Consider the following 25,828-nt stretch of genomic DNA (forward strand, 5'->3'; position numbering starts at 1 on the left):
TGGCCCTGAGGTCCCGTCCCACCCCCAAAAGTAGACAAAGAACTAGCTGAATAGTATGGGCTCTACTGATTCACAACCAAAACTGTTACAAACTCCTGACAGTTGACAAACTTTATTTAAATTGTAAAAGGAAGTTTGAAAATATTCCATATCACTGATCCACCATATCCTTGAGAATCCTGCTTTTCTCCCATGCTATCCCAAGCAGTCTCCCACCTAGGTCTGGCTCAGCCCCACTAACCGTGGTTGCTGCCTTCAAAGTGTCACCTGAGACCCAAGCCTAGGCTTACATGAAACCTACCTTGAGAATATGTGTACAGACTGCAAGGCAATGTATACCATTTTTAAAAATCGTTTAATTGCTTTGTACAGCTCCAGTCCGGACACTTTACATAGCTTCATAAACAAGGTAAAAAGCTTCTGCCTTCAAATAAGTTGGTTTTGACTTTGAACAGTAAGAAATGGTAAGGGCAAAGCAAAGCACTAAAAGTTATTTTATATATTCACATATCAAACATGGCTTTTTCAATCTGTAGTATCAAAAGAATAAAATCACTAAAAACAGAGCACCTGAATACAAAGACATTAATATACCATATCTAGAAATAAATACAAACTTCAAGTAATTTTTGCCAAACAGGCTACATAATTTATCAAGCATATTCTGCTTGTTCCACTAACCCATAAGTAAGTATGGCATAGTGTTGCATTTGGAACAGCTAAACCCAGGTCAAAGGACTCACCTGTTCATTAAAGCTTAACCAGTCTCTCAAGTTGGGTGGATAAGATGGGTCACCCACGTGCATTCTTGAACTGCTGGAAGCATGCCAGTTTCCAGTCTGTGCATGCTTAAGCCACACTCAGCAAAGTAGCTATATACCAAACACTTTCAAATGCTTCTGCAATGATGTACCTTCTTCCCCTTAATACATGTTTCTCCAAAACAGTGCTATGTGCAAAAGAACCATAGCACACTTCTGCATAGACACTTTCTGCATATTTGCCACAATTCACTCCTTCCCATCAGCTTTTGCAGTCAGGTAGTTCAAACAGGCCAAGGGACTATGCTAATCCCACTTACCTAAGAACAGGTGGCATTAAATGCAGTAGGATCTACAGTACTTAAGAGTATTTTTCCTTAGCCATTTGTCCAAAAATATGGAGGCACGGCACACAGAAATCTCAGCAGCAAGAGAGCATTCAACAAGATAAGCTACCTTCCTCCATGAAGTTGTCTAATCTCACTGTAAAGCCCGAGGGCAAGGATAGCCTTGTCTTTAAGTGTCTGTACAGCACTTGGAAAAAGCATTAAACAATACTTAAAGCCAGCAGAATGTCCTTGTGCAAGCAAATTCCATCAACGTGATGTACAAAGGTATTTTTGCTTGATGGTCAAAGTTCTACTATACAGGAGTGGGGAGGGAAGAATCTCATTCCACTTTTTGCATATCATCTATTTTGTTTTTCACAAAATTTATATACCGCCTGCTTGTAATAAAACCTCAAAGTAGTTTACAAAATGTATAGGGACAATCTTTAATCATGTGCCTCTTCTGTCATCTGGCCCAAAATTAAAAAGCAGCTGACATTTCAGTCTTTTGTTGTAGGGAAGGTTCTCAGATTCTATCATTTCTGTTCTTCCTTTTTCCTGTAACCCAACCATTCCAGTCTGTGACACCCGCTTTGAGACTTGGAAACCTGGAACAATATACTGCTGAAGAGATCTAGCACCTAGAGTGCTGTAACAATCAATCCCTCTGCCCAGGAAACGGAGAATGGCAGCTCTAACAACTCTCAGCACCCTTATAGTTCCCAGGATTCTTTTGGGGAAGCTGTGACTGTTTAAAGCGTATAATACTGCAGAAGGAGCCAGTCACAATACCTTCATAGTAACTGGCACAGATCATTACTGGGCCATTTTGGACCAATTGAGTTAATGCATAACTAGTTCCTTCCTTCCAGGAGCAAGTAAGTTCATTTTGGACACACACACAGCTTAAAACAATAACCTGCAAAAAGCAGGTTAGGCAGAGGTTACAACACTAATACATCACACTGGCTCTCCAGTGTGTCAAGATAGCAAGGCACAGTGAGAGAACGGAAAACTAAAAAAATGAGGTATCATAGTGTTCAACCTACTATAAAAAAGACATTGACTTACCATGAAGGAAAACTAGATATTGAGTAGTTGTAACACATACAGGGTTCTGCCTTATTCATAACTTTCTACAGCTGGAAGCAGGTGGGGATGAGAAAGCAGGTGGGCAGAGCCCACAGGAACAGAATCAACATCCTGGTCTGGGGAGAACCTGTTGCTTTCCAGATGTGGTTGGTGGACTCCAACTGCCATCAGCCCCAGCCAGCATGGTCAATGATCAGGGATTCTGGGAATTATAGTCCAACAACATCTGGAGGTCAAAGGTGTCCCTCCCCTTTTCTAAATAGTTGTTCACATGTGAGTAGACAGATTATGGCATGTTGACTCATGAAGTATAATACATTTTATTAGTTAATAGCCACAGGCCTTGGCAAACCTCACATCCATTCATGCCACAAATCAATAATTTACAAAAGAAAACTGGCAGCATTCACAAATAAAAACCACAGTCATTGTATTTACTGCACACATAACTTGTTCAAAATCATTAACAAAACACGTGCCTGATTTTCCCAGCAGCTGTGAACAATAATGCCACATCAATAATGCAGCACTTGATTATCTCATTATAGCTGTTAATAGATAGGCAGTTTTGTGGTGTGCAAATCTGGATAAAGTTTAACAGCTTTCCCCCCCACCCGCAAGGGAAGTTGTGGGGTCCACCTGATAGAGGTGAGCACTGGGAGATTGAGAATATTAGAAACCCTGGGTTTTTGCATGGCTGGAATGCTTCCTTTTATAGATAAGACAAGTTGTGCCCACTTTTTCTCTCGGGCCCTGCCCATCACTAGAAAGTGACTCCCAGGTTAGCCAAGAAGGCATGCAGCCCACGGACTGAAAAAGGCTCCCTGTGCTACTCTTAAGATTCCAGCTGGTCAATGAGCTCAACCTGTCCTCCTAACGTAAAAAAAAAAACCAACAACAAAAAACAACCACACAAATGTTTGACACACAACATTTAAAAAGTATAAATACATTAACAATTTACCTAAAAATGCTTCACACCTTGTACAGGGACTGTGTCTGCACAAAGGCACTATTTAACACAAACCATTGTTACGTAGTAAACTGGAGGCAGAAAAATCATTTGATACCAAACAAAAGAGGTTCCTGGATACCTCCAAAGTGTATAAAAAACAATGGCTTCTAAAAAGACTAGCTTGCCTTATTGGTAAGGCTGAGTGCAGGTTGTGATTCCTATGGACTTCCAGGAAAGTATTGAACTAAAGTACTGGTTACAGAATCCAATTTCCTGAGGCTTTCAAGAACGTTTCTTGTTCTTGCAGTTGCAGAAAGCTGCTTGAATGTGGAGCCAGAAGTGGTGGTCTCAGAAGCCACAGGGTTTGCTAAATAAGGCCCCATCTGCACTGTACATTTAAAGCAGTATCATACCACTTTAAAGAGTCATGGCTTCCCCTAAGAATCCTGGGAACTGTAGTTTGCTAAGGGTGCTATTCCCCTCACAAAGATACAATGCCTGGGAACAGAGAATGATTGTTAAACTACTCTGAGTACTGTAGCTGTGAGCAGAATAGGGGTCACCTAAGCATCCTTAACAAACTATAGTTCCCAGGATTCTGTGTGGGAAGTCATGGCTGATTGAAATGGCATGCTACAGTTTTAAATGTATAGTGCAGATGAGGCATTGATGCAATGTGTTGAGGGGACCTAAGGTTCTATTCAACTAGGTCCTAAACCCATTGAAATTAATGAATCTCAGTTTGCCATACCCATTAATTTCAACAGGTCTTCTCTAAGTGGGATGAGCAATGGATATCACCTATAGATTATTGTCCTCTCCCACGAGTAGCAAAACCAACTTTCTGGGGGGAAGCAGAATAACTCTGCATAAGCTTCAGTGTACTGCAGCCCACTTCATCAGATGAACCACGAATTACAGTCCACAGAGCCGTAAGCTATAACATTTGTTAGCTTTTAATGCACCAGAAGACACATTTTTGCTGCAACAGCTACGCCTTTGGAAAATGTTTGTGGAAGTACTCAATCTGCATAACAGAAATGAGAATTGTGTGCCCAGAAAAGCTGGATTCTGCAATTTGCTAAATGTTTATACTGGGGCTGGCATTGTTTCAAGATGGAGAATTGTTCATATTCTTGGGGGGGGGGGGTCTTTCAGACATGTAGCAATGAGATTTGATGGCAAACAACATTTTACATCCACACCTCCTGAAGACGTTAGTCAAAGTAGACTTTAGCAGCACCAGACCCCCCCCCCCCTTCACAGCAAATACAAAAGGCGTACTGGGTACCCATTTTATAATAAAAAGAAATGGGAGCCACAATGTTCATTGAAAAGGCTCAGTTTGGCAGGATGTTTTACACTGCAGCCTGTGCACCAAGTGAGATAACAATGTAGTTTGGTGGCAAGCACCTGGATCCATGAGCTTGTCAACACCCATGATCATCAACAAGAGCAATTCATCCCTTGTCCCTCTCTAAAAACACACACACACTTTCCCCTCAGGTGGAAACACTGCATGGCTGACGAAGCAGGGGAGCAGCAAAGGCAGCCTCATGCTGGTCTTCAGACTTCCACCTAGGCAGTTATCTTTCCACAAGGGCCAACATTGATGCCGAAATCCAGCATTGCCTGAGCTCTATGAGTGTGGCCTTCTCCCAACTGAAGTGCAGAGTGTTTGACATTTGCAGGAAAACCAAAATGCCTGTTTACAAAGCTATTGTACTTCCAACTTTACTGTATGCTTGTGAAACATGGACCACTTATAAACGCCATCTCCGACTCCTCAAAAGGTCCATCGACAGTGTCTCTGAAAATTTTTACACATCACTTGGGAAGACAGGCGAACCAATATCAGTGTACTGGAAGAAGCAAAGATCATGAGTATCAAAGCAATGATTCTTCAACATCAGCTTTGTTGGATGGGTCATGTTGTGTGGATGCCTGATGATCGTCTTCCAAAGCAACTACTCTATTCCGAACTTAAAAATGGGAAGTGTAATGCTGCTGGTCAACCAAAGAGGTTTAAAGACTGTCTCAAGGCAAATCTAAAAAATGTAGTATAAACACTGACAACTGGGAAACACTGGCCTGCGAGTGCTCCAGTTGGAGAACAGCCTTGACCAAAGGTGTCATGGGCTTTGAAGACACTTGAACTCAGGACACAAGGGAGAAACGTGCTAAGAGGAAGGCACGCTTGGCAAATCCACACCATGATCAACTCCCACCCAGAGTCTTTTCACAAGTAAGCTGTATATAGCTTTAAAGAAGAATAACACTCTCCTCCAGGCTGAAAACCCTAAGCCAACTGTTTTTAGAGAGGCTTCACAAGAACAGCTTGCAAGGAGGAAGCTTCGCATGACTATCAAAGTCACTCTTCAAGGACATACAGGCCCTGGGTAATCAGGGCAGCTCTTATTTTATCCTCAATGCCTTTGAGGTCCATGTTACAGAGCGCCTCCAGCAAAGAGCCCAAAGACGCCCCCTTCCCGTTCATGTCGTGCCAGGTCCGTAGCATCTGGAACTGCTGCTCTTTCATATCTCCGACATGCATCAAAGCAATAGCATCCATATCGTTATCCAGCAACCCAAGGGCCCTCATGAATCTCTTCCAGTCCCTCAAGGGAACCTCTTTAATAAAGATGTCGAAAGACAGGCGCAAAGCTGGAAGGAAAGGAGAAAAATTAGGAGCTCTGTGTCTGCAGGAGTGAGACAAAAGACAGAATGCTATGGCACCAAGCTCACAGTTTAGTTCCCCTGTGGGCTTCTCCTTTAACGTAACAATGAAATAAAAGCACAAGTTGCTTAACCCTTATTAGTTCTGGGAAGGTAAATTGGAAATGTGCATGTAATGACTTGTGAATTTCAGAAGATGAACCGGAATCTAGCATCATCACCATCACTTATTAGTCAAAAGCGACTCAATGCACCTTATGGGGGGGGCATTAGAATAATGATAAAAGGAGTAAACTACAAACAACTTTATTGTGCGCGTGCATGCGTGCATGCGCGTGTGCACACCCATGCACACAGATCCAACTCAACCCACATGATGAGCAGAAGAGAGGGCCACATACACACTTAAATACCCTCCAAATTAAGGTCCAAAAAAATGGATGCAAAAGAAAATTCACTGCATACAATGTCCTGCACACTTTTCTTGCCCCAGTATAGTGGCACCACTAGCCTGAAACAATGTTCCCATTAAAATCATGTAAGCGGCCAAAGTCCTGATATGTTGCCACATGCTGAAAATGTTAGTTCTGCCAAGCATTTATGGTGTTCTAGTGATTCTGCGGTATACCAACACACGTAAATGTGTGTGTGTTTTGGGGGTACAAACTTGTAACCCAATCCCCAATCCCTTGTCTTATTTTCAAAAATTGGGGAACTGTTTGGTCTCATTCAGCTACTTTAGGTCTTTGTTTAAACTCCTAACATTCCTGGATGCTTAATTTCTATTTATAGCCTGACACGGCAGAATCAATTCTATGCCAAACTGACAAATAACCATTTAGATGTTGTTCTCTGTCCCTGGGATCTTGTGCCAGTTATTCTCTGTCTATGGAAAGGGCTGTAGCTGCCTGGTGAAGCATGTTTTTTGCATGCAGATGTTCCCAGGTTTAGTCCCTGGCATCCTCAGGTAGGGCTGTGATGGAAGTGCCTGGAGAGATGCTGCTGGAGAGATGCTGCTGGCTGCTGTAGTTCAGGGGTTGCCAACATGGTGCCCTCTAGATGTTGTTGAACTCCAGTTCTCATCAGCCCTAGCTAGTATTGCCAATGGGCAGAAATGACGGGAGTTGTAGTCCACCGACATGTGGAAGATACCATGCAGGCTGTTACTGTTAGACAGATCAATGGTTTGAGACAGCTGTTGTTGGCATCCATCTACCTTGAGAGACAATGGACTGCACCTCCAGGGGTGAAGTCAAACCACTGTTAGCAGCACCAAAGTGACCTCCCAGGGGCACAAGCCTGGGCCATTTGTATGGAAGTCCTGGGCTGCCCAGAAGACAAGACAAGCCTTGCTAATGTGGTCCAAAGGAAAGCAGAGCAAGACATTTGGCAGCAGCTTGGCTGGAAGGAGACATACAAGGCGCCATCCAACTGCCTTAGGGACTCCACTCTGGATTTTGTAGGGTTTAATGCTTAGCCTTTTCTTCTCCCCAAGATCTCCCACAAGGCAGCAGTTTAGGATCAGAATTTTCCTTCTCCTAAATGGACTACCTTCCTAGATTGACAAGCCCCATCTGCCCTTCACTTCCCTCTACAGCAGAAACCACCTTCTTGACTGTTGGGCCCACTATTGGTCTCGTCTGCTCCATCCGCTGGAGCCTGTCTTCACATGCAGGGGACGTTCCTAACTCACAGAAGGCTTGAGACCCAGCAGCTACCCACACCTGGTTTAGCCAGCCAGTCGAGGTCGTTCCCAGGGTGTGGCAGCTGCCGCATGCTGACAGCTTCTAGGAGCCCCAGGTGAGAGCCGAGTGCAAGGAGGGAACTTGGCATAAGGTAAATCAGCAGCACTGGCTCCCACTATTCCCAGTTATTCAAGCACTCATATTTCTTTCTGAAAATGCTATCTGAACTAAGGAAGTTACATTTAGGGTGGTATTCAACCATGTTTTACTCAGAGTAGACTCAATGAAATTAATGAACCTGATTGAGTTAGGTCCATTAACTTCAGGGGGTCTGAATGTGCCTATTGGTCCAAAAAAGCTTGGAGACCCCTGATTTAGCAATATATTTTAAATGACTGTGCAGGCTAAGAATGTAAGGACATTTACCAGTCATTTGATCCTTCCCATTTGCAGGAACCAGATTCCTTCTCTGCTCTGTAGAGACCTGAACCTGCAATGGGTCAGAACAGAAACAAACCACATGTATTACTAAAATGAATGATGGAAGAGTACTGAAAGGATATTCCAGCTCTAGGTAAAGTTGCTTTCTATCTCTAAAACGAAACAAGCTTTAGATAGAGAATATTCTGTTCAGCTGCTGGCTGGTGGGCAAGAGATATCCACCAGCCTCTTTGCAGTCTGAATTAGCACTGTGCACCAGCCTCCTTTGTTCCAAGGAGCTTTAGACAGGTAATGCTAGAAGTGCAATAGCAGAGATCATTCTGGGTACAACTTCAGGGTTAATTCTGTTATCAGTAAGTAAGCAAGCAAGCGGGGGGGGGGGGTTGCTTCGCAACCAAGTAGAGTGGCAAGATGCTTGCTGAGGTAGCACATGCACTGATTGGCTGATTAGTTCTGAGAGTGTAAGTTGGGTTGAATGTCTCTGCTCTGTACAAGGTCTGAAATAAGAAATACCTGTTCCTTTCTCCTCAAATTATACCGTTTTTGTTCATCTTTCCTCAATAAAGTGTTACCAGATTTGTCTTCTCTCTGAACTTTGAGTTATTTATGTGACTTGGCTAACAGGCAATACCTTGTTTACCTCCTCTGAAGAGCCAGTTGTTTGCAGAGGTGTGGTTTCAGGCCCTCTTGCATTGGAATTGACATGTTCAAGTGAAGATGATTGGATCCTCTGGTTAACCTGTACATCCCACAAGACCTCTACTTCCTGTGGTCTACGAGTACACTTTCGCCGCAGTCCTCGGAAAATCTTGCAATAAAACGCAATGCAATTTTAGCCCACCAAAATGTTACTTGCCTGTGCATGGGTAGATTTTGCCTTTTTAAAAAAAGATACCTAACCTACCACCTTTACAAGTCATATCTATCAGAATCCTGTCCCACCAAGTTAAATGAAATTTATTATTGATTATGTTTGCATAGGCTTTCAGTCTAATCTATCCCCGTTGGCCACGTTGGCCAGGGCTGACGGGAATTGCGAGTTCAGTCACAACTGAAGGGCCACAGATTTATCACCCTTGATTTAAGGGAAAATTCTTGTTCCAGTACATGTCTTTTCTATGGATCCAAAATATGAACTGCCCTGAGACCTGCAGGTATAGGGCAGTACCGGCATATATTTTCAATAAACAAATAAATAATTTTACAAGAAAGACTGCTGTGAATAGGAATGCCCCCTTCTAAAAAAGCAAGTTATGTTTTGAGGAATGAGGCACTCTAACTTGATAGAAAACAAAGTGCTATTTCTACAATACACAAAGAAATGTCACTAAATTTACACATGACCATTTAGTCTGGATACCCAATTTGGAGAGGAGGGATTCACACCCAGATTTTGACATTCTGCTATACTGAATAGATTTAATGAGTTAAAATCAAAATTATGCAACCCACTATATTCTGTGGGAGGAAATCTTTCTGGAATTTTGTGAGCTAGAGTGGGACTTAGGTTCCCTGTTCTGCCTCTTTGAAAATGATGGAATAGTAAAAAATAAAAACAATAAGGCCTTCCAACTGAGAAAGGAATCCTGATATTTTTGTGCAGTAATGCAATAGTGAAGTCACAATGTTATAACTAATATTGTGAAATAGGGGAAGGGGCATAGCTCTATGGTAGGGGACTTGGTTTGTATGCCAAAGGTCCCAAGTTCAACACCCAGATATCTCCAGGAAGATCCCACCCCGATACCCTAGAGAGGGCTGCCAGTCAGTGTACACAATACTGAGCTAGGCAGAACAGAGGTCTAAACTTGGTATAAAAACAGCTTCCCATGTAACTTTTTAAAGATGTCATAATCTTGCAACCAAAAAAAAATAAAAATCCACTTATCCCTAATGATTTTACCCTCTCTAAAGAAGGAAGCAGGCCTCACCTTGGAGTCCCACACACTTGTTACAGATCCTTTTCTGCTGTCTGTAAGAGAAAATAGGATGCCATTACTATTTATTTAGAAGCATTTATGTACTGCTTAATATTTTAGCAAGCTTCCATCTGTAGGGTCCTGACCCGACCTTGGCTTGCCCAAATGTTCATCCATTAAAATGACTAGCCAAGACCAGATGTTTCCCCATCAGCTTCAGGCCTCACATTTCAAAAGGGAAAACCCAGGACTACAGTGGCCAGACTTCCTGATTCCCTACACCACACACAATGGGGGAAGCATGTTAATCAGGGAGGCAGTGGTGAGAAGCCAGCCCCTGGCCACTTCCTGGCTGCCCTGGAACTGCTGATGGCAAAAGAGATGCATGAAGTCAGGGGCAGGCAGGCTTTGCACTTCTGTCAATGACCAACATAATAAGCACAACTTCACATTTCTCCCTTGGCAGGAGGATTATTACTGCAAATAAATCCTACCCAAACTTATGCCTTTCAAGTGTTTGTTGAATTACAGCTCCCATTCTTCCTCACCAATGGCCATGTTAGCTGGGGCAAATGGTTACTGCAGTCTGTCCATCACCCCTGTCATCAGGGTGTGGAGAAGAGACTTGATCTCTTGCCCTCTGTTTCACCTGAGCAAGTTAGGAATATCCAAATACTTCCCAAATACATGGGCATAGGATGAGTATTGTCTGCCAGCAACATTGAGATAGGTGGCAATTAACACTAAGGTGACCGGGTTCCAAGTTGAAGATCTTGCAGTTAGCCACCAAAAAACCTTCTTTGTGCCATGATCACCAAACCTGATGCCGCAGTGATATCAATAAGATAAAGGTGGAAGGAGGTCCTGGGGATTGTGGTGGGACACAAATGGATGGGTGGGGAAGCAGAAAATAAGGTGTGTAAATCATATGAGCAACTTAAATTGGGCCTGGAAGAGAACAGGGAGACAGTAACATAATACTGGCATCAACAACTGTTATTGACCCTCAAGATAAAAAAGCTGAATTCCATAAATGCAAGATCAATTTGTCGTTTCCATGGCAACTTTTGTTCCTTTGATCCACATTAGTGGATTCTGAGCTATTCATAACTCCAACAGAAATAGTATTATCAGCATGTGGATAATCTCAACTTTGATGCAACAGAATTCCCCCCCCCCAGCTATGTGTGCAGAAATCTCATGCACCCAAGCAATGGCTAGGCATGATTTTCAGTTGTTGGCAGGGCAGGCTTTATTGTCCCTTCTCTCCATTGCATGTCTAGAAAAGCAAATTAATGGGGTGGGGGGCAAAACCTGTAGAATTAGGCAGATATGGATTTAATTCAGATTGACTAGGTGAAGAATTCTAGTTCTTTTCAGTTTAGAGGAGACTTGGAAGCCCTCATCTTAGGACACAGAAAAAGGATTCTGTAGGATACTGAAGTTAAGCAGATGTGGACCATGTTGGCAATCTGGATGGATGGCCACAAAATCCCCATTTAGGAGCACAATATGCAATGCCCTGGTCTTTCCATGCTTTCCATGACCATTTGCAACCTCACTCATAAAGGAGGCCAGAAAGATTTCTTACCTTTAGTACGGCACTTGCAAATTCCAACAGCAACAGCAACAACCAGAGTGACACAAGCCAGAATACCCAAAATCAAAAGTATATGTCCACTGGAACCTCAAGAGAAGAAAAACAGCAAGTTCCGTTACATATACAAAGTGATAATTTGGATTTTATGTGGGAAACCCAAAATAGCTGAAACACTCAGTGGGAGGAAACAGGCAGAAAGCTAGTGGGGAAGATATGGAATGGGAAAGGGCTGCCTGGAAAGCTGAACAATATTCTACACTAAAGTTTGGTTGCAAGTTCCGCTTGTTCTGTTTGAAAATCCTTGGCTAAACAGAATACTGCCTACTGCATTAACTCTGCACACACATAGAGAATCTACTGGTCTTACCTGCTGCAGGAGTTTGAGAGGTTGCATCAGCAGGACCTGGGGCCTTCGCGCACTGCAGGTCACTTTCAGGGGTACAAGGCTCAACCATCCTTTCTCCATCAGGACACCTGCCAGGCAAAAGAAGAAAACCAATGTAGATGGAACTAAACATTTTCTTGACTTAAAGGAAGCTGGAATTTCAGGTGCTTCCCTTAGAGATGGAAACAGTTTCAAAATAATCATGTGGGTGGACAAATTAGGGATGTTTTCATGCAGCAACAAAGAATCAAACTGAAACAGTCACTGGACTTTTGAATCTTGCAATAAGGTGTCCTTTGCTGTTATGATAGTTCTACTTTTTTGCACCCTGCTGCCTGGTGATGGGCAGCTCAATTTTAGCCCTGTAGGGGATGCATATTTAGGAAGGTGTACCTAATCTATGTCACCCTGGACAATTTAGGGAAAGAGGATAGGATATAAATAAATGTAAGGTAAAGGTAAAGGTAAAGGTAAAGGGACCCCTGACCATTAGGTCCAGTCATGGACGACTCTGGGGTTGCGGCGCTCATCTCGCTTTACTGGCCAAGGGAGCCAGCGTACAGCTTCCAGGTCATGTGGCCAGCATGACCAAACCGCTTCTGGCGAACCAGAGCAGCGCACAGAAATGCCATTTACCTTCCCGCCAGAGCAGTACCTATTTACCTACTTGCACTACTTGCACTTTGATGTGCTTTCGAACTGCTAGGTTGGCAGGACAGAGCTCACCCCGTCGCGGGGATTCGAACTGCCAACCTTCTGATCAGCAAGCCCTAGGCTCTGTGGTTTAACCCACAGCGCTACCCGTGTCCATAAAAAATGTAGTAAATACTTAATAAATAATAATCTGCCTTCAGACATCGTTTAGCTCTCTCTGGACTGCATTATTTCAAAGTGTGGATGAGGTAGTCTATATGTTTGGAATCATCTTCAATATATAATGCCCTGTGATAGTATTATATAGTATTATATAATTATAGTCATGCCTTCATCTTGAAAGGCTAGGTTTCAATATAAAAGGGACCCCTCCCCACCCGGCCCCCCAACGTGGGAGTAAGGAAAGGATTCAAGCAGGTAACTTCTAGCCTGCATCCTGAAGAGACAGTCTTAGGTACCATCATGCTCACAAAGGACTTCATTAGTCTCCCCAGCCTCTGTGCTTTCATGACAAATAAAATCTCAACTTATAGTACTGTTGCATACATGTCTGCTTAGAAGTAAGCCTATCTGTGTTTAAAGGAGCTTACTCCCAGGGAAGTGAGTACAGGATGGCAGCCTACGCTTTGTTTTAGGGTTAGGAGGCATTTCTATGAAATAATTTATATGACAAAATGGGTCCCATGCAGTTTACGAGTATAAAATCCATACAATTAAAGTCCATAAGAAAACAATTCTCTCAAAGTATTAAAACATTCACAATTTAAAAATACAATAAAACTAGCCAGTTAAAAATGTAACAATTAAAAAAAAGTTCAAGCAAATCCTTGCCTGAACAGGCATGCTGCCAGGAGCCAAGAGACAGGATGCCAATACTGATAGGGTCTTCCATATTTCAGCAGGGAGGTCATTCTACAATACTGGTACCAGCAGTAAAAAAGTCGGCCCTTGTGTTACCACAAGCTGATAATCAGGTTGTGGCAAGAGTAACTGGGTTCCATTTGCTTATCTTAATGCCTTTACCTGGCTGTGCATGTATGGCATGTTTCACATGGAAGGCTAGGGGAGCAGAAGGTGCCGCTCTTACAAGCACACTGGGTATCACTGGTTGTGGTGCACGGCTGTAGCACCACCTCATCTGGAAAGACAATGGAACTCATGTAAGTGGATCACCCTTTTCTCCAGAACAAGGAATCCTGGGAGAATTGGTGAAATGTGCCAGATTGATTACAGCATCATAGTAGTTGCTTTGATGCAAGTGGAGCTATGCATGAAGTGAGATTTTTCAGTAATAACAAAAACACACTCCGCTTTCATAAAAGAAAAAGAAAAACAAGCTAGCAGGCATTATTACTGTGAAGAACATTGAAAACATGTGGGAAGTATCTGGTGGATCTCAGAAATCTGCTCTGGAATTGTAATAAATTATTAAGGGGAAGATGGTTTATCAGCAAAGTTATAAAAAATTAACAAGACTTTTTGATACAACCGCTGAAGGATGTAATGAATAAAATATTAAATACAGGAAAAATACCAGATTCATGGAAAGAAGTATATATAACATTATTTCCAAAACAAGACACAAACCTGCTCTTAGTTAAAAATTATAGGCCGATTTCTCAGCTTAATAATGATTATAAATTATTTGCCAATATAATGGCAAATTGTTTGAAACTGGTGTTAAAAGAGTTAATTCATCAAGATCAATCTCACTTTCTTCCTGGCTGACAGATGAAGGATAATATAAGAAATGTAACTGATAGAATATCTGGAGGTGAGGAATGAAAAGCAAGCAGCCTTGATGTTTGTGGATGCAGAGAAGGCCTTTGACAGCGTTGTCATGGACCTTTATGGAAAAAACTATGGAGATGATGAATTTTGGAAATTTATTTCTAAAAGGAATTGACGCAATTTATACAGACCAGCAGGCAATGTTGATAGTTAATAATGTTGTATCAGAAAAATGTAAAATTACAAAAGGGACAAGACAGGGCTGTCCCCTGTCATCATTGGTTTACTTTAGTATTAAAAAATCTGATGAACAAACAAAAGCATTTGCAGATGACCTTCTATTATGTGACAACCTGGAAAGAAATCCTTTCGCCCTCATGTGCAGCTCATAACCATTGGTTCAGCTGTGAACATTGCAATGCAAGGCTGTGCTCTGCCTCTAGGCCAAAAGAGCCCCCAAGCTGCCCCCCCCCACTCAGTACCTAGAGGTCTGCACTCTGTGCAGGGGAGGCACCTTTCAAAATCATTCAAGTATTTGGAAAATCTATTATTTTCACAGGGGTGGCAAACCCCTTCAGTTCCTGAACTCTTGCAGTGTTGGAAGACAGAATGACCTGCAAAAGAAAAGAAAGAAGTGTATTAGAAAAAGAGAATAGAAACTGTCTCACAGCCCAGGAACTGCTCATGGACTATTCCTGTAAGAAAACTCCGTCTCTGGGAATGCAACCAATGCACACTGGGCTCTGTGTGTTTTTGATTGTGTGCATAGGTGTTTGCGTGGTGAGAATGTTCACAGACCCATAGAACTGAATCTTAGAGTTGTAGGGTTGGAAGGAATCCCAGGGATCATCTAGTCCAGCCCTGCAAGGCAGGAAACTTTTATACAACCGTATATTGTATTTATAGCTGCAAATGTAAGTTGCTTGAAGACCTTGGTAACAAGAAACTACCAGTAAATATTGCTAACTACTACTACTACTACTACTACTACTACTAATGTAGTACACATAATTTGTGAGCACGTGACTTCACTGAGGGGCCCCAAACATTCCTTTTCTTGAAGGCGGGTGGGAATGGCGACCCTCCAATATCCCCTTCTTTCTCATCAAGTAAACTGGCGGCTTTCTCCACAGCTTTTTACCCCTCAAAAACCAACTACACTTTGAGGGAGCACGGTAATCAAACTGCTCCAAGCCTATCAATTGTTTCAGTTCTTCAAATTTCTGAACTTTACTTCCTTCATCTATTCAAGGCTCTATCTAGACAGCGAGTCAATTGGGCAAAAGTTTCACCAGGTTTTCTTTTAATCTCTCTAGAAGTATTTCCGCACTATTCAGCAGTATGCCCAACATGGGCGCTCACCCTTTTCTCAAAGAGCAAATAACCTGAGGTTTCTTCATCCCTCATTTCTGAGCAAACCTCAAGGAGAATTCCACAAATCTCCGGGTGCAAATATGTTATTCTGGCTTCATCTGGAACCTTTAAATCATTACAAGTTCTCTCAAAACTAAATAAAGTCTCCACATCACCCCCTTTTTTTATAACATGGAAATTTCTTTTGTTTCACTGAGGCAATTTCCTCACTTCTCTGTGGACTTGGTAAATCTGCTCTTAGCTGTATTTATTTTATATTTTTATATATTTCTGTTTCTTTCTCTGACTGTATTTTGGCTAACTGAATCTGCTTTTCTGCTTGAAGCCTGTCTTTTCCCTTTTCTACTTCTATTTTGGCCATCTCAAGTCTTATTTTCATAAATTCTAACTACTGACTAGAACTTCCCTCAGAAATCATTCCTTCTGATTTTGCTCTGTTCGTGACTCTTGAGTTTTATAAGGGAGTGCCATTTTCTGCCAGTAATTTTCCTTTATTCCTTCACAAAATTATAAACTACTTTATTGTATCCTTGTATTTTACTTGTGGGACTACTGTACTTAGTTGTGAGTTTTAGTTTCAGATCCCACTGCCGCCACCACCACTGTAGTGTGCTCCCCTCCTCCCCTTTTTCTGGCTTTTTCGAAAAAGTAAACTGTCACTTAGAAACTCTGGGAAGTTAAACAGAAAAAGGATTTATTTCACGATGAGAATGGTAAACAGAAAGATTTCAGAATTGGAAGTCTTCCAAGAATCTTTCTCTCTGCCTGTGTAGATGCCACAGGCTTCTCCATCAGATGGTACATTTACAGCTTCGATTTTCTGCAGTTACTTAAACTTGCCCCAAGTCTTAGAGAGCTGAGGCTTCCAGTAACTTGAGGGTCCTGAAACAGGCTGGCACTTTGTCCTATTGCCTTTCCGTTTCCCAGCCTTTAGAAATCTCACACCTGAGGCTCCTCTGTTCGTCCATCAGAGCAGGGGAGCAGCACATGCTCCCTTTCTACCTGGTTTCGGATTAGTCTCCTCTCACTAGGAGATCTCTCTCCTTCCTATTGAATTGGGATTTAAGTGGAGAATTCCTTCACAACCCCGCTTCTCCTCTCCCAAAATTCCCAGTTCTCCTGTGTCTGTATACCTTCAAAAGAAATAACCACTGTCTTTCAATCTAACCCCCAGCTCAGAGACTGCCTTCTCTGGCTCTAAATATTTCCTCAGAGCAGATACTGCCATCCAGTTCCACCCGCCTGAGTGAAGCTCCAGCTCAGCACAGAGATACATCCCTCAGGTGGGATTCTGCCTGCGCTGCACCAATAAACTCTGCTTGGTCTGAACCTTCTGTCACAGAAACATTTACTTCCTGATGGAACCAAAGGCAAAGTACATAAGAAGCAGGTACACTGGGTTCCCACCCTGACCCTGACCAGACCTAAACTGGCTTCGGTTCGCTAGGTGGCGCATCACCTGAGGCCATTTCCCTGAAAATCAGGAATGGATGATGCAGGGAAAATAGTGGCAAGTTCTTTGTGGTATTTGTGCTCTTTTTAAAATTCTGTTATACTGGAAGCAGACACTCTAGTGAAGGAGGAATACCTGACGTGACTTGCCAGACTAGCCTCACTCAGAAGCAAGAGCAGAATGAGATTGAAGATTATTTTTTGGTCACAGAATGTATTTTATTTTTTGAACCAGAAGGAGGATCGAGAACCTCCGAGTCACTTCCTTAACTAGAGTAGGCTGAATTCGGCGGCGGCAGCATTTTTCTCTCAAGTAGACCTATTTTTTCCAGTCCTCACTTATAGCTAAATGTGGATTCCAGGACTCCTAGACATGGTTTTCCTTCCGGATTAAGAAGCTGGGCTATTTTCAAGTTCTAAACTGCTGTTACATGGACCTCCTGGCAGGTATAACAGGACCACACCTGCTCAGCTTCAGCAACGTCCGGTGCTCCTAAGCCTTATGCATTTCTCAAAGTTAGTTAAAACAACCAGTATTTTTGCTTGTATATACTATATGAAAACTCCTTCTTACACAGCTATTCATCAGTTACTCTGGTTAATGCTTTTCAGAGTCAGAAAGATCAGAGGGCAAAAAACCAAATGGAGCCAAGTAGGCAGGCATGCAGGGCAGACTGAGACAGATCAATTTGAGGATACAGTACCTGCAGGGCATTTCTTACAAATACGCCCTTTGTGTTCATAGAACTCATCATTCTGTTTCAAGGCCACAGATACGGCGTCTTCTGGGTTCTGGGTTGCACCAAGGCTTGTTGCCTTGGCTTCAAGCTGATAGCAAAGACAAGAGGGGACAGGAGTTACCTTAGACTGCCTCTGCCCTAAGACTTTCTGCTGAACTGGCAACGTTTATGATCAATGCTGCCATGGTGTCCAGACTTGTTAACACCCCAATTCTCCTGTGGTTTTGGAGGGATGATGGGGACACTTTGAAAAATTGTTGCCATGCCTGGAATGTTTCAGACTTCTGCTCCCTCTCCAAGGAATGAATCTTACATCCAGACTTAGCTATCCAGACTAATTTTAACAGGAGTTCATAGATCTTCCAGCCGTTCTCAGTGCCAGATGTACAAATGTCCCCCAACTAGAAAGCAAAGGTCTTCACTGCTGCTGCTCTGGTCTCTGCTCACCCCTCCTCTCAGAGCTGCTTATATGCATCAGGCTATCTAGCACAGGACTATCTACGCGGCAGTGGAGAGCTGGGATTTCAGGAGGAAGTCCTTCCATCCCTACCTGGAGATACCAGAAATTTAAACTGGGACCTTTTCCACACAAATGGGAAGAGTCTGGCTTTTCATTAACAAAGCAGACATCAATGGGACGTCTCAGTTCCTTTCTCTCCCCTACTGATTGGTGCATCCCAATCTTCTCTGTCCAAGCAGCCCCAAGAGCTCAGCCTGTTCTGACTCTATAATGGCTAACAAACACTTCTGGATTTTTTTTATATACTCATATTAAACATCTTTATCTCATCATGTATCATTTCCCCAAACTCACTTTCTTGCAAGTCCACCACATGTGAAAAAAGATCCACATACCTGTTTACGCTTTCAGCAATTATTAGGAACCTTCCTACACATTTTTGATAATTTGTTAGGTGTTAAGTACCATCTACATAACATCTTCATATAGTTTTTTTGTTTTTTAAAAAAGCATAGCAAGTGGGCAAAACAAACTTCTCGTGGTAGAAGAAATTATGCAAGATCATTCCACACCCCTCCCCAACTGGCCACATTTTAGACCAGGGGTCAGCAAACTTTCTCAGCAGGGGGCTGCTCCACTGTACCTCAGACCTTAGTTTGCCTACCCATGTTTTAGTTAGACAAATAAGAATAATACAAGAGCATAAATAGAGAAGTGTTCTCTCCACTGCTGCTCCAAGTACCACCTCCAACTATTTTCTGAGGGTGAAGCATTACATCATCCTCTCCTTGTCTACACATTTCAGAACTGCTTCTTTCAAACACTGATAAGCTGCTGCTGATTGCTCAAAACTGAACTCCACACACCCTTGTCAGCCTCCTTGTTCAGACAGCAGATAAGAAATCCAAGAAGCTTATTTAAAAGTAGAAAACAAGCACAAATAACAGAAAATAAAGCTCTCCGTTAAATGGACTAATGCTGAAAACCTAAACAAACTTGCTAGGAGTAAGTCTGTGTACACACTTTAATGGCTTAAAATGCAGCGAGGTTCAAGTTGCATTTTCACATTGCTTCACATGCCAGAGGGGGGGAGGATGTGTTCACCTGATGCACATTACCCATCTGGTTTCCCCACACTTGCGACCCCCCCCCAAATTGTTATCTGTGCACATGCACCAACCATGTCCCATGTCCATGCCTCAGCTTAACTGAATGTGGCTAAGTTTTCAAATTGAATGGATACCAATTTGAGGGGGAATGCATCAAATAGCAGTATTTGTTAAGAAACTACACAACAAATATAGATTGTGGCTAATGTCATGTATACGTGTCTTCAAGCACCAGCAATGGGACACCAGCTATGTTCAGTGGTGATTATTACTGTTTTAAGAACATGCAAAACAGAAGTGCTAAATGCCAACCAGTTATCCCAGTGGCTTTGGATCTACCAGATAGAATATTGCTTATTAATAAGCAATATTGAGGAGAATACTGGCTGGACAATGTTTCCTTAAACTGCACTAAGTAAAATACTTTAAAATAAATAAATGCTAAAAATTTGAGGAAACTCTGAGGGGGCCCTCCCCTGCAACCCCCATCATGGCTACAGGTCCAGCCCTCCAGTTTTCTTCATTACTTCAGAAAAATTTTATCAAGAAGGCTGGAGCATCTTTGTTGGAAGAAACTGTGGTAGTCTGTGGAACTCCTTGAAGTTAGATGTTTGGCAGGAGTTAACCCTGCTCATTTTTAGCCACTTTCTAAAAACTATTATTTTAAACAGGCCGTTCAAATCTCTGCCAACCAACTCTTAGTGAAGCCTTACAGTGTTAATTGTAATATTGTGCTTTTGGTCTGCATACTGCCTTACGGCTGCCATGCGGAGAAATGTCCGGGAAAATCCAGGCGTATGGCAGACCACGTCGGCAGTGTCGTTTTTGCCTATTTTCCTCAAAAATTGCTCAACTTTGGCCAAAACTAAAAAAAAGCTCAATAACTTTTCTGTCCAAATGGCAACCCTATGGAAGTACTGTTTATAAACGTTTAAATAAGTAACAGAAATATTAACTTAGTATGAAGAGTGCAGATAGATGAATTTATTTCTATCCCTCACATTAGAACTTGGCATTATCCAACTAAATTGATCGGCAGTATATCTGGGACAAGTGACGGTAGTGAAGGAAAGAATTGTAGTCAACATCCATCAGAATTGAGAGAAACTGTCCTTTCCTACACATCTAAAGATTAGACCAGTTTAACTTTTATCAACAGATAAAACTTTTATCAACAGACAAGATAGATAAACTGAATCTTCAGACTGACCCAGGAAACAATGGGGGGGAGAGAGCTTCAGGCCTTGTTTATGCACTATTAGCACCAGGATACTGGACCAGGCTAGATATTCAATTTCCAGAAATTCTGAAGCCACAGGGGATTTTTTCTGTTCTGAAGAAATTTAAAAAACTGAAATACATGCAATACTTATTTATCAAAACTAAGTTTTATTACTTCATCATAGTATTCATTATTTATAACTTCCCATATAAAACTTGTACTATTTGCTGTACTATTGATTTGCAGAGCAATCCCCAGGAGGCATATTCAACCAGAACAATCCCCAGGACAGCACCTTTGCCCAGATTGGACCCTCCCCCCCCCCCACATAGAATTGCAGAGTTGGAAGGGACCACAAAGGTCCTCTAGTCCAACCCTCTGCAACGCAGGAATGTTGTGCCCAGTGTGGGGCTCAAACCCACAAAGCATTTAGAATTTATGAACTGGACATAACTGAGAAGGTCATAATTAAAAGAATTTCATTTTGTCATGGTCTGATCAAGAGTGCAATTCTATGCATGCTTATTCAGATGTTAAGTCCCACTTTGTTCAATTGGGCTTACTTCCAGGAGTGTGCAACATAAAGAAGTCGGCTCATAGAATTAAAGCAAAGTCCTGATGGAACTTACTTCTGATGCAGAGGATTGCACTACAAAGCCTGGTAGAGAGTGTCCAGCACTGCCTGGGAAATACCTAATTGGGTAGTGTAATTTGTGAGTTTGGATCCGTCAAGCCAAAAATCATGTTTCAGTCTGCTATTCTTGAATCAAAATGGTACTTGGCACCCAAACGCTGATGTAGACCCTCAGGAACCCTCAGTGATGATATCTCAAAAGCTGGCCAAACCTATGTCCAAAATGGGCAAAGTCACACCAAAGTGATGCTTCAGACAGGCATCTTGATTCAAAATGAAAGAAGCTGCACGTGATACCAAATTCTGTGCATTTCTCAGTGAAACAAAAACAAAAGAATTGGTCTGATTTGAATGAGACAATAAACGTCTTGTGCTGAGAAAATCACAGTGATGCTATCAAGAGGGTTGGTGGAGGCTTCAGAAAGGAAGGTCATAACCTTGCCTTGATTTGATCTAGTATCTGTTTTGAAAAGTGGTTTGTCTGCCTAACCATCTGTTTGCTATGGGTTTGGCAGTCACTCAGAGTATCTTCACCAAACTTGGCACAATGGTTCCCAAGGTGGGGACTGTGGTTTTCACTGGTGTTGGGATGCCAGCCACCATATTATCACTTCATCACATTGTAAAGCAAAACTGTTTTTACCTGAAAGGGGAACAAGTTAACCAGCAACAAACCATACTGCCTAGAACCATTTCAGCTTAACCCCTCTGATTCCTGCCACAATAGCCACAGAATCTGGTCTACTAACCATACATAAAAGCTTCTTCCTACAACAGTAATGTAGATAAGAACACCGCCTACGTATAAGAAAAGCCTTGCTGCATCTGGCCAAAGGCTCATCTAGGCCAGAAGCTATCCCTCACAGCGGCCAACCTGCTGCATCTGGAAAGTCAACATACAAGACCAAAGCACAATGACTTTCTCTTCACTTGTGATTCTGAGAAACTTATCCAGAGGCACACTGCCTCCGACAGATTAAGCAGAGTATGAAGTCCTGTGTTTCCATTAAGCCATAAGCATCAAAAGGTAACTGTTGGTCCATAGGAAAAACTCCAAAATACTCAGTTGGATAATGTCTATTAGGAGCAACCAAAATGTCACAGAACTATGGCAACCTTTGAGTCTTCCAGAACTCTTCATCAGGCATTAGGTTGCCACACCAAGCAGGTAGAAAGGGGTGCAGGAAACCACAAAAACATACAAAAATTAGAAAGGATGTTGCAATCATGAGGTCAGCTTATCCTTTAGACTAATTTTCAGAAATAGGTAACGATCCTTGTTTAATTCCAAAATCCTAGGTGTTTAACTCAATGCCTGTAATGCCTGTGAGAAAAGTATTCCCAGTGCAATCACCACCTTGGAAGCAAGTCTGCAAGTTGATGTCCTCGCAGTAACAATCAGCCTAATTTCTGTACATCCACATAAACCGCATCAATCTCTTGCCTGATGAAGACTTATCGAGCTCTCCAAAGTTTGCACAATTGTATGACATTTTGGTTAGAACTAATGAAGCTACTACCCAACTATACATTTTGGAACTTTTCCACTAGAAAAGTTAACTGCTTCTATTCACCAGTCTATTTTATTTTTAATTCTAGAATTTATGCACCACAAAGCTTACAACTATTAAAAAATGATGCCAATATCTCAAGATTAGAATATTAGATTTAAAAATAAATAGCAGAACAGCAAAGCAGTAAACACACTAACCTTTTAAAAGGCCCTAATGGGGGGGAAACAAGTTGTATGTGATCCAAAACACAATGATTCACCGTCTATGAAGTTGTCAAATAGTGTCTTGAAAGGAAACCACATTTTAAAATGTATTACTAGAATGCAGCCTCTACATCTTTAATTCCAACCACCTTCACAAAACCTTCATCTTCTCCCTCAAAGAACTGTTTTAGCAGAAATAGAGCAAGAAATATAGAAGTTTATAAAATGTATTTTACAGTATTTCCATGAGGAAACATGAGACCAACTAAGTGTCTTAACTCAAAACTACCATCCTGAAAAACTTACACCAAAGTAGGCCCATCAGCTCATAAGTGGCTGTTAATAATTTCCTTTTATGCACCTCAGAATCAAAATTAAGCAAATCATTTGAGAATTTAATTTTGCCAAAAGTCAGCAGGAAAATGCCACTGGCATTTGCTGTTGTTAAACTTATGCACCATAAATCTAGTGTTTCATTCACCGTTATTTAACAAGGGCTGGCAAGTTGATGAATTAACTTTCTGCCAGCTTCTCACCAGGCCAGCACAGCAACTGATAAAATACTGAACTATTATGTAGCAACCAAAATTGTGGGAAAAGGAGCGGTCCCACGAAGTCACATCACTGTAAACCTGGATGCTGCCTATGCCGGCTTTACCTAGGAGAAAGCCCCAGCAAGTCCCTAGGATAGGCAAGAGCGGGCTGCTGCAACACTAAGTCTGGCTAGAAGTGCATGAATATTGCCCAGTATTGCATCAGAAATAGGTATGTGCCGGCTGGGCTGCGCAAGGGGGCCGTCTCTCCCAATAGGAGGGGAAGAGCCGCTTGGCCAAGACGGGAGCCTTAACCCATCCGGAGTCCTTCCTCCGGGGAATATTTCCAATATTTCCAGAATCCAGCCTTCTCCCTCCCCCTTTTACATCCGTCATTTAAAGACCGGGTCTGGTTTCCAAGGGGTTGTTCATTCAAAGACCGAGCTGGTGAATTTTCAAGGCAGTCAACACATCCTACCTGCCGCGCTTAGCCATCTTTGTCCCAACGTTTCTTGCGCGACCTAACCAGGTCTACTCGAGAGCAAGTCCCACCGAGTTCTCAGTAGGGACTTTCACCTAAGCGCTGAGCTCTGCAAAGCAACGCAGCACCAAGGAGCAAAATCCTCGACGCTAAATACCCCCCTGCACCCCCCACTTTAAGGCACCGAGACCTGCCTCTCGAGTAAACCCACGGAATACCGGCAGGAGTACTTTTCTTGGGTACCTGCGAATGCTACCAACTCGGGACAAAAATTCAGAAGCGAGACAAGGTAGAGGCCTTTAAAAGAGGCCCAGAGAACAAATGTTCCACGCGGCCTCTTTTCAAAGACTCACCCTGTACATCTATGCCAAATTAAGCACCGATTTAAGTCTCCAGTGTGAAAACTAAACTTTCTTCACCCGCACACCAACGGTCCAAATCTGCAACCCGCTCCGACGCCTGTTCCTAGAAAGACGGGCCCCCGGTGGCCAGTCCCGCTGCAAATTCCCCGATTTCCCTCGCCTGCTCCCCAAATGGAGAGGCGAGCAGACAGGACTTGCCCGGGCATGTTCTGGGTGCAAAAAGGGACTTACGAAGCGCGCGATTATCTGTACTGCTCGATTACGCGCGCCCCAAACCGCGAGAGAGGATGGGGCTGCCCGCCCCTAGACAAGTGGGGGGGGGGTTCATATCTAACCCCCTCCCCGGACTCCTTTCCCTCCAAGGCCAGGTTTCTTCTGCGAATCTTTCCCAGCCCCTCTTCCCGACTCGGCGCGGACACCAGGGCCTGTCAGAGTCGAAAGTGGGGCACCACGCGCGGAACGCCTTTCCACGCCCAGCGCGCACACGGTCACCCACTAAGCGGGGCCCCTTCTGTTCTGCAGTAAGAAGCCGCGTCCGGAGAGCCACCGGGCGCGTTTGAGGTCTATTTTGCAAAGAGCTGAAGCTCTTCTCGCGCAGTGGCGAAGGAAGCCAAAGAGGAGCCCAACGGAGTCGGGGAAGTTCGCTGCTCACCAGAACGCACAAAGTGACCCAAAGCGCAAGAAGCCGCTTGGCTGCCATGGCAAATCTGTGGCGATGGTGGAGCTCGCTTTCCAAGAGACAGGAACACATCCCGGGCGGGCAGAGAAGATCGCGGGAAGGAAATGTCAGAGCAACAGCGGCGACAAACTCGAGCGCAGCGCCACCCCTTCGCCAGCCCGAGACGCACTGCCCGCCCGCCCCGCGCCCCGCGCACTTGAAGGGCCCCGAGGCGCCGCCCATCACCTGACGTCGCGTCCAGGCTCCGGGGGATTCCCGACGGCGCGACGCTCCTTAGTTCGCACTGCTCAAGAGGGATGGCGTTATCGCCCCGAAAGGTGCCAAAAGACTCCGTGGGGCTTTTTGCCGCAAAAACGAGTGAATTAATTTCCATTTTAGCTCTTTTTCTCTGCTTGCCATTTCACCAAATGGTCCCAGGATATCACCTACACACAAAATAGCACCTATCACAATTAAAATGAGTAAAAAACATAGTTAAAGTCATAAACTGAAATCACACACAAAAGCAACCGCTATTCGGGGGGCGGGGACAGCACAGAACAAGGCTATTATTATTATTATTATTATTATTATTATTATTATTATTATTATTATTTTGTACCCAGACCATCTGGCTGGGTTTCCCCAGCCACGCTGGGCGGCTTCTAACAAGGATTAAAAATACATCAAAATGTCACACATTAAAACCTTCCTTGAACAGGGCTGCCTTCAGGCAAGAGGATCCCTGCCCGGCCTGAATAAAGTGGTGCGTCTTGACTGACTGTCGCAAAGGATACAGTAGCACAAAGGAGACGCACAGCCCTAGAATTCACTTCTCCAGGTGCACAAGCCTGTCGT

At 43.1% G+C, this 25,828-nt stretch overlaps 1 protein-coding gene across 2 annotated transcripts; it reads right to left on the reverse strand.

Moving 5' to 3' along the window:
• Positions 1-338: 338 nt before the first annotated feature.
• Positions 339-25,155, reverse strand: LOC310695755 (tumor necrosis factor receptor superfamily member 10B-like). Of its 2 annotated transcripts, none has more exons than XM_083480671.1 (10): positions 24,965-25,155; positions 17,759-17,882; positions 14,711-14,842; positions 13,521-13,635; positions 11,826-11,932; positions 11,450-11,545; positions 9,871-9,911; positions 8,580-8,747; positions 7,925-7,988; positions 339-5,801 (listed from the first exon to the last, which is right to left on the reverse strand). In XM_083480671.1, the coding sequence occupies exons 1-10, from the start codon at positions 25,061-25,063 to the stop codon at positions 5,509-5,511; spliced, it is 1,239 nt and encodes a 412-aa protein (XP_083336797.1). In that variant the 5' UTR covers positions 25,064-25,155; the 3' UTR covers positions 339-5,508. The 2 variants fall into 2 exon arrangements, with proteins under 2 accessions (XP_083336797.1, XP_083336796.1); XM_083480670.1 differs by lacking the exon at positions 24,965-25,155 and adding an exon at positions 24,304-24,658.
• Between the last annotated feature and the right edge of the window lie 673 nt (positions 25,156-25,828).

This window comes from Podarcis liolepis (assembly GCF_965112155.1).
Source record: "Podarcis liolepis genome assembly, chromosome: 16".
In the NCBI taxonomy this organism is placed as follows: Eukaryota; Metazoa; Chordata; class Lepidosauria; order Squamata; family Lacertidae; genus Podarcis; species Podarcis liolepis.